Genomic DNA, 9,204 nt, shown 5'->3' on the forward strand with positions numbered 1-9,204 from the left:
GGAATAAGCAGGTTGGAAAATAATCATCTTGGTTTTATTCATCTTTCTTGTATGTATGGCTCACATTGATTTCAGTGTTTAATATTAGAAGTGTTTTGGGTCTTTAGTAGTGGTGACGTTTTTGTGACCAGAAATATGCCATGGGAACTGAAGTCTTGTTTATCTCAATTATTAGCCGATGGTAAAATGGGTTTCGCTATGTTGTTTCACTTAAGTCGCAGTTTCCAAGAATCTATCAACGATGTTAAGTGAGGACTTCCTATAGGTTACAATGGATAAGATTAACAATGTCCAGTAATAGACTCAACTAAGAACCAAGGACTCTTAGTTTAAAGGGACTGACGTTACCCGAGGCTTGGGGTACAGTGTTTGGAGGACCAGCGCCATCACCGGAGCTTGGAACTTGTTACGTACACTTAGGTCTCACCCCACATCTTCGGTCAGAACGTGCGTTTTCCCATGATCCCCAGGTGGTGCTCCCACACATTCAAGTCTGAGTAACACGAATATAATGTACCGACCTTAACTAAAGACCTGCTTCAGCAGTGGTCCAGGGAGGAGAGGAGAGGAGCTGCCCGCCCACTTCCGGCCTCGCCTACTGGCGTCAGGGCAAAGGCAGTTCCAAGTTCTGTCTCCTGCCCTTCACCACCAGGAAGTCATGTGTTGTGCACAGGAAAGGCATGTAGGCAGAGGAAAAAGCTTTGCTTTCATACCCCGGCGTCTATTATTCGATTGAAGCTTCAGAGTAAGACTTTCAAATGATTTTATTATAAAACTTAAGCTATTTATTAATCATTCACTTTTCTAAAAAACACAAACATGGGAATAAAATAAACACACCCAAGACTGCCTATCCCTGCAGGACAGGAAGAAGCCCTGCACAGAGAGCCTGCAAATGTTTCCTTTTATCTAATGTCTGAGCCTCCTCATGCATTCTGGGTCCCGTGTTTTGTCACCTTTTAGGGGAAAGGAAACGAGCTACAAGATTCACGTACAACAGGATCACAACACCTTAAAGCTATTTGATGCTAGTGGCTTGTGCATTCTAGTTTGTAACTGAGAAACGGTATCAAATGAGCACTGTCAAAACTCGCTCTCAGCTAACCTTTACTGTCATTCTTAGAAATCGTACCTTTGAGACTGGTTATGTTCCTTTACTGTAGCTTTTTTTATTCCCCAGCACAAACCCCAAAATCCACATGCACCTCTAAGTTCAAGTATCAAGGTTTGTTTCTGGAGAACACCAGGTTGATGTAGTGTTTCTTCAGATCTCTGTAGTGTCTGCTGGCTGTCATCCCTTCAGACAAGCTAGCCAGGTGGCAGTGCAATGCAGGGGCACACGGGTCAAACTTGCTCCCTGTTCAATCTGGACCCTGCCCCAAAGTCAAGGCTACAATCAGTGGCGACCGTGGCCTGTCTTCATTCTGAAGTTGTATTATTATGAACCGAATCCATTTCTTCACCGCTGATTCAGTGGAGCTTCCAAAAGATGTCAGGCATATTCTAAAAGGAAGAGAATCATATCAAAATGCTTATTGGTGAGAGGCTACATTTACTTAATTTTATGATGCTAAAGGAATTTACAATTAAACCCGAAAGACTTGAAATGAATGTTTTATCCTCCATAAAGGCACCGAGGTCTTCTGCACAGGCATAAAAAGACAATCCCTCTCTGGAGTGAGGCCCACGTCAGCCTGACGCTCCTGCTTTGTTCACTCGCTAATGCTTATCAAAAATAACAGACATCTGAAGAATCGTACAAACAGGACACCACAGCAGAACGAGGGGCTAAGACAAGCCCAGTGGTTACTGACCCTGGACCAGTGGGAGTCCACTGCTCACCTGCTGATCACTGCTTACAGTTACTAACGTCGCCCAAGCCCTACAAAACCATTGTTTTGTTCATCGACAGCTGATTTTTAAAATTAAATTCCACATGTAAAACAAGGGAGTATGTATAACAGAAGACCCACGGGAACTGACAGTGGTCAACTCAAAACCTTTTATATACAAGGAACCCCAGCAGGGCTTAAAGCAGACTTCGAGTCGCATTTAGGACGATGCCGCTTTAGAATGCAGTGTTTGATTTTATATCCAAATTGCAAATCCAAGTTTAACTCCTGTCTAGGGGCGACACTCATTTAAGCAGTTTCAGAAAAACAAGAGTTTCATTTGAATTCCCCTTGTGCCACCAACCATCTTAGCAGGTTTCTAATGAAGCATCTATTCATAGCTTAAACGTTTTTGCTTTGCTGGAACAGAAACTCATACTCACTGACACAGGAAAATGCTACTAATTAGTTTGTAGTAAAATACGACTCTTACACAGTAGGCGAAGTCCATCTGCGCGAATACTTTTCTGAACAGACAGGAATAGGACTATCCCCATAACGGCTTCCCCCTTTTCTATGCATGTCACTTATCTATCAGTCAGAGGTGAATGCTCCTGGACAAAAGACGGGACACCAGACCTTAGGAAGCGTCCTGGGACGGGGCGGGAGGGTCTTGGCCTTCTGGCTCTGCAGGGGGTGCCGGCACCGCTGCTTTTTTCTGGGCCGCCAGGAACTCATGAATTGCTCGTTCTATCTGGGGTCTGAAGATGTGGTTTAGCTTGGGGTCCACCACCTGAGAAATTATTCTGTCCACTCCTGCTTCCAACATCCCCGACCTTGTGGAGACAAAGAGATCATTCTGTTATTTAGTTCCTTTGAAACTCTTTAGTCCCCAACAGATGTTGTGTGCGAGCCCAGTAAGGATTCACCTGGTCAAAGCTACAGCCGCTCTAGAGAGTTCTTACCACACACAGGGTGCAAGCTGTTATGTTGTTACTTCAGGGGGCGACCCACAGCCAGCAACTGCCTGTTATTCCTAAGTCATCATCTCACCCGCTACCACCTCAACCTGGTACAAAGGAGCCAAGCAGAACAAGTGGCCTGTCCCAAGACAAAGAACGAGTGACAACATGGTAGGAAAGAACCTGATGACAGGTCGAGCTGAAAACCTTCCTCTCACTGTCAAAGCCAGCGAACCTCACACTTGACTCCACTTCCTTCCACAACATTCTCTGCTTAGCCAGAGCAGAAGAGACCTGCCGCAGCCACCTGGCCTCGAGTCCCCTTGGCCAAGTCCAACCTGTCAGGGCAGGGGAGAGCTTCCGTCACCAGCAAGCCACGTGGCCTTCAGTGTGACTGACCGCTAACACGTACTAGGTAACTTGGAAGCAAACAGGTACACAGACAAGAAACACACTGGTTCTAAGCTCCTAAGCGGCTAAAATACACCCCAAATCTTTTTTGAAGTAGAGCAAAAATTAGGCCAAGTGTCTGCAGTCAAACACTTGGGAAGAGTAGTGAGGACAAGTACAGTGACGGGAAACACATTACATTTGAAAAGTCTGGAAGAGAGTTGTGTAGGCTCAAACGGAAGTGCTCTTCTCGAAGGATGAAACTGCTCAGGTACCATCACAAGCACACGGGTAGGTTTTACTCATTTTCTTTTAGACTTGAGAGTTCTTGGGCCATTCAAGCCTTTGCTTGGGTAAAAATAGGCCCTGCAGTAAGTGGGCAGGTGGTGGCAGGTACAGCGAAGGATACAGGTAGCTGAACGCACACAGCACCCAGTAAGACGAGAAACAGGCCCGGAGGTACTTTGGCTGGACGGTGACCGAAGTGCTCCCTGCATTCAGGGGCGACTGCCAGTGCAGCAACAGGAAGCCTCAGTGTAAACACAGCGCTACAGAGTACAGGGGCACTTTCGGGGAGACGCATAGCACACGGTACGCCCTCCGAGATGAGCATGTGACACACAGCGGTCGGCATCAGGCCGTGGTCAGTCAGGAAGCAAAGCCACCCGTCCTTAGGCATGAGCCATGGCTTTCCAGCTACAACACCGGTTTCCCCAGTCAGTCACAGGGGCTTCACGGGATGTAAAAGGCTGATCAGGGAAAACAAAAAAGGAAGAAAGCGCAGCTCACTTTCCTGGACATTGTAAAGGTGTTGGAGGGAAATGTGAAATCTTATCGGGCACCTAGAACCCAGGGAAATGTCCTGTAGTTAAAAGACTGCTGGTCACAATTAGGTTCAACAGTACAGCCGATTCCCGCGAAGCCTCCACACCACGGAGCTGGACGGCTTCTGGGCCTGGATGGCTGGGCCAGCGAGCCCGCGCTGGGGGCCACAGGGTCTCCGCAGGCGAGAGCACTCCAGGCTTAAGCAGAAAATCTGCCCTTCAAAACTGCATCGGAATTTGCCTCGGATTCAAAATGTTAGCCGGCATCACAGAGAAATGTCCCAATATTAAGCCCAAATTCATTATTTCAGGTTAAATACATTCTAGATCCAACCAAAAGGCAGGAAATTTTACACAGGTGCTAAAACTAAGCCTTCACCTGTGAGAATAAAGACCCAGCTCCTCGTGCCTAAGATCTAAACACTGCTACCTGGGTATAAAACTCCCACGGACGTTCAGACTACAGCGAAAACGTCAAAGAGCAGAGACCACGCCTCGCCACGTGGAAGCTCTCTCGCGGCGCCTGGCAGAGATGTGCACAGGAGGCCAACCCAGGCTGGAGACAGCAGCCAGGACTGCAGCGGGGCCCTTTGCTCCCGTGAACCTAACCTTCCCAGAGGAGCAGTGTGCTGCTCTCGCACGTGCCCTCAGCTACGCAGCACCGTCCACCCTGACCGAACACTCGCACCAGCCTGCTCACCAGTCACCCTGGTGACAACTGCCTTTCCGCTCTCAGTTCCGCTTACTTACTGGACCACACTCTGCCTCAGACCATTTCGCAATTGGTTTTTGTTCATCGTAGGATTCCATTCCTGCTTGTCCAGATGTGTTGACACAAAATTATCCACTTTCTGCCTCAGGTTTTGGTAAGCTGGCTAAAATATTAAAAAGAAGGGGCAAGGTCAGAAGTCACATGCATCAAAGTGGTAATCAGTCATTCAGAGCACTGCTTTTCATAGACACGCAGACTCTCAAGTCCTCAGACCACGCGGTCACGACTGTGGAGCTCAGCACGCAGCACGGCAGACCATGCGTTAGTTCATGGCTAACACCAGTGCCCCGTTTATGGTGGGTGGGCACCATGCCAGATGCTTTGTTATTATCCCATTTACTTTTCAAGGAACTATGAGTGAGGTCGTGTTGGCTCTCAAATCCTGCCCTCCTTTTAGAGATAAGAAATTTAGGCTCATAAAAAGTAAACGTGCCCATATGGCAAAGCCAAGGTCAGACACAGGCTGTTTCCGAATCAAAGGGACGGGGGTCCAGACCGGCTCCGTTGCTTACTAGTTCTCCGACTTTCAACAAGCCCCCCAGCACCTCAGTCTGCTGTTTCCACCTGGAAAACTGTAATAGTACTGCCCTGCTTACCTTGCAGGGTTTCCCAGAAACAAACAAGGGTTCAGGAGGGCCCTCTGCCTGGAATGAAGGGCCACTCAAATCTCAGTATGACGCAAGAATGTGGACAAAAGCCAAGGCCTGCGGAACACTGGGAAAGGCGCAGGGGAAGGAAAACTGAAGTCGACAAAGGAGCTGGGAACACTTAGTGGTCTCAAATGTCTCTGTGGTTCTAGACCCAACTGGGGTCAGGCGAACAAATTTAGAGGGAACTCGGTAAACACCAGGAATGCGTGTTCTAAGCTTCCAGAAGCTTCTGGTGCTCTCAGCTGCTCTCCCCAAACCAGGTTTATGGTGCGCACTGCTGTTTAGCACCTCCCTCCCCTCCCCACCCCACCCCTGCCGGCAGAGGATGCTTCTCTACCCCCGTGATGCCGAGTTGAACAAGTGATGTGCTCTGGTCCATGGAATGTTAGTGAATGTGGTTGTACAGTCTGGTGGGGCTCTTGTACTCTGATGACCTACGAGGGAACGTCCTGGGTAGCCAGCCCCTGCCCCTTCAGCCCGGGACCTAGGATGACTGCATGTGCAAGTGACCTAAGCCCAACCCACAGCTCGGACCCAAGCCCATGCAACCTTCAGCCTACAGCTGAGCCGCAGCTGAAGGCCAGAGATCAGCTGACCTGCAGCCCTATCAGCATGAGAACAGTGCTCGTTATAAGCCACTGAGATTTGGCTTCCGCTGCACTGTTACTGTGGCCTACGTTTGCTAAGTCAGATAAATGAAGCCGACAAAAGAATCAGTGGGCCTCAACTCCATGAGTGGCTCTCCCAAAAGGCCAAGAATACTGACTCACAGGCATAAAGACTCTCCACTAAACCCGGAAAGAGGAAGGCAGGGAGAAGAGTGAGAAGTCAGTTTTACAGACACCCGGGTACTATCTGCCTAGCGACTCCTTCTTCCTGGTAATCACCATCCCTTCTTCATGGGGAGGGCAGTGGGTGTCATGTTCTCCTGTGACAGGGGTGTGGGTGCTGACCCATGCTAAGACAGTGCAGACATTCCCTGGGATAGTTTATTTTTTTATTAAATTTATTGGGGTGACATTGGTTAGTAAAATTATACAGGTTTCAGTGTACAATTCTATAATGCATCATCAGCATATTGCAGTGTGTGTTTACCACCCAAAGTCAGTTCCCTTCTGTCATCATGTAGCTGATCCCCCAGCCCCGGGATTTTTCAAACTGGAGCTGAGAGTCCCTTTCTAGAGGAAGAAACTGTAAGATGTGATCAAGAGATACTAGTCACCAAGTGGATGACTGCTCTGCACGACAGTTTGTCCCTTCCATCCTTCCTGGGATTCCAGTCAGCAGACCCTCCCCTTTGCTTACGGGAGCTAGAATGAGATTTGTCACTTGTAACCAGGCATCCAGACACTATACCTTCTGCTATGAAAAACAACTCATTCACTTTGAGGACAGTTTACTGAAAAAGGACCACCAATGTCACCACCAAACCTGAACAGAGCCTGCCAGTACAGACTAATTCCCTCAATTCATGAACTGAAAGGACCTTATGTGCCTCCCATTAACATTTTATTGCATTATCTTGCCCTCTGGCCACTCGCCCATCAGTTTATATATAGTCTGGATGCATTGCCAAGTGAATTACAGTCCACTTTCCCATGAAGACTTCAGCAGTCTGGGTGGCGCCTCAGAATATGCATTTCTAGCCAGTTCTCCGGGGATGCTGCTGATCCAAGGGCCACACTGACAACCATGGGGCCAAAGCAACGAAGAACTCAGTACGAGGTGCTTGAAAATACGCTGTCTTCAAGAATGAAAACAACCTGATCACGACCAGAAGGAACATCTAAGAAGGGGTTAAGCGGGGGAGGCGCCAATTCCCTCTCTAACAACTCCTCAATAGTAATTAAAAAATAATAACAACATGCATACTACACTGATTAAGCCACACAAAACGTAATGGGACATAAGATGCAGGAGCGAAGAACTTGTGATGGGAAGTTGAGACCACTCAGACTCCTGGGAAAGGTGGGAGCTACCGGGACGTATGTCAGACCCCTACATAAGAAAAATTAAGCACCTCGTTTCCAGAACAGCACTTCTACTCGGGTGTTTAACCTTGGAGGAGAGTAACAGTACTGACCACTTACTAGGTCAGCTATCTGGCCCACGTGTCAGCGTTCTGCCCCGGAGTACAAGCTTTGAGGGCTGGGAAGTGCCTGACTTGTTCCTCCATCTCCATAGCCTGGCACGAGACAGGCCGATACATGTTCAATGAATAAACAGACTGGGTTTCCCTTTCCTTAAGGTCTTCTTTTAAGCTCACAGCCCTGTTGTGAGGCAGGCTCAGTGAGGAGACATCCCGTCCCTAGAAGAGCCTCCGTCTCTGTCTTGTCAGAGAAGCTCTGGAAATGAACGTTCCAGGCACTACTGTACGTCTGACGCCACACACAAGACTTCACTGAATACAAACCACCTTGGCAACGAGGGAACGTGAAGTAGCATTTTACTGGGGGGTTGACCTGTGGACGGCATCAGGATCTGACAAAAGCACCAAATCCCCTTTAATCAGTAACGGAGCACAAAATAAGGGTGCTGGCTCTCCAATGTACCTGAATTCAACTGCATCTGCAGGTCTGCAAATCACGGCGCTAGAGGGGGGAAGAGAAAAAACAGGAAGGAATAGCTAGTGTTGATGATCGCATTCAGACCCCTCGCGCCGACTTACCTGGCGTTCTGCACTATTAACATACGGAAGTTTGCTATTGAGAGGCTTACAGGAATCGCATCTTGGCAAAGATGGGGTGTCGGCTCTAAAACCAGCACTGAAACCCCAAGCTCAGAGAAGCGACGGGGCCAGACTGCAGCGACTGGCGCCGCGGCTGGAAGCGCAGCCCACGTGCGTCACTCAGGCGGCTCCCGGTGCTGCCCCCAGCGGTCCGAGCTCCCCGCCGAGATTTCTAAAGGCAGCTCTTGTGTTGCTCTCCGCTTTGGAAAAGCAAAGGGGCGACCTCGGCGGCCTCACGCCCAGCGCGAGCCTCTCCCGCCCGGGCGGCCTCAGTACCTTGGTGTCCACGTCGGCCAGGCAGTCCCGGCGGAAGCTGTCAAACAGGCCCCGGCTCTTGAGCTGCTCCACGATGAGAGCGATGAGCTGCGGGTCGCCGGGAGGGAGTGAGGCCGGGTTGTTGGGGCCTCCACTCCCGCCCGTCCCCGGCGCGCCCGTGCCCGCCCCCGCCGAGGCCTGGCCGGCTCCGCCGCCGCCCACCGCGCCCGTACCCCCGCCGCCGCCGCCGCCGTCCGCCATGGTGGCGCCCCGGGCCCGCGAAGGAGACCTAATGCGGCTTCTCCTCAGGGACAAAGGGCCTGGGTCGTGTGGAGGTGGCGCAGGGGACGGAGAAAGAGGAGGCGGCGGCGGCGGGAGCGGCGGGAGGGGAGGAGGGGGAGGAGGCCGGCTCTGCGGCAGCCGCGGTGATGGTGGTACAGGCGGCAGAAACGGCTCGCTCCATCCCGGGCGCTCTGCCGATGACGTCACCATCGGCCTTTGCATTGTGGGGCGGGAGGTTTTCGGCGGGCCTCTCCGGCTTTCTTATAAGGCAGAGGTCTGGCCGCGGAAACTACAACTCCCGGCAGGCTTCGCGTCCGCTCGTCGCCCGTTTGCGGCGGGCCTCGGCCCGCGTGATTTCTGCTGCCTGGGCTGGCTGTCCTCTCCATCAGTGTGAATGAACCTTTCTCTAAATTAGCAGGTCCCAGCAGTGACTGATTATAAGAATAACCCGCGGGGCTGATTCAAGTTTTAGATGAACAGTATCGACCACTTACTATATAAGCTATCTG

At 50.4% G+C, this 9,204-nt stretch overlaps 1 protein-coding gene across 1 annotated transcript; it reads right to left on the bottom strand.

Moving 5' to 3' along the window:
- Window positions 1–746: 746 nt before the first annotated feature.
- Window positions 747–8,932, bottom strand: BOD1 (biorientation of chromosomes in cell division 1). The gene is made up of 4 exons (XM_019739997.3): window positions 8,435–8,932; window positions 4,759–4,883; window positions 2,472–2,668; window positions 747–1,503 (listed from the first exon to the last, which is right to left on the bottom strand). Exons 1-3 carry the CDS (start codon window positions 8,915–8,917, stop codon window positions 2,473–2,475), a joined length of 804 nt encoding a protein of 267 aa, XP_019595556.3. The 5' UTR covers window positions 8,918–8,932; the 3' UTR covers window positions 747–1,503; window position 2,472.
- Window positions 8,933–9,204: the final 272 nt, after the last annotated feature.

This window comes from Rhinolophus sinicus, chromosome 5 (genome assembly GCF_057876585.1).
Source record: "Rhinolophus sinicus isolate RSI-liver-muscle chromosome 5, RSI-T2T, whole genome shotgun sequence".
Taxonomy (NCBI): domain Eukaryota; kingdom Metazoa; phylum Chordata; class Mammalia; order Chiroptera; family Rhinolophidae; genus Rhinolophus; species Rhinolophus sinicus.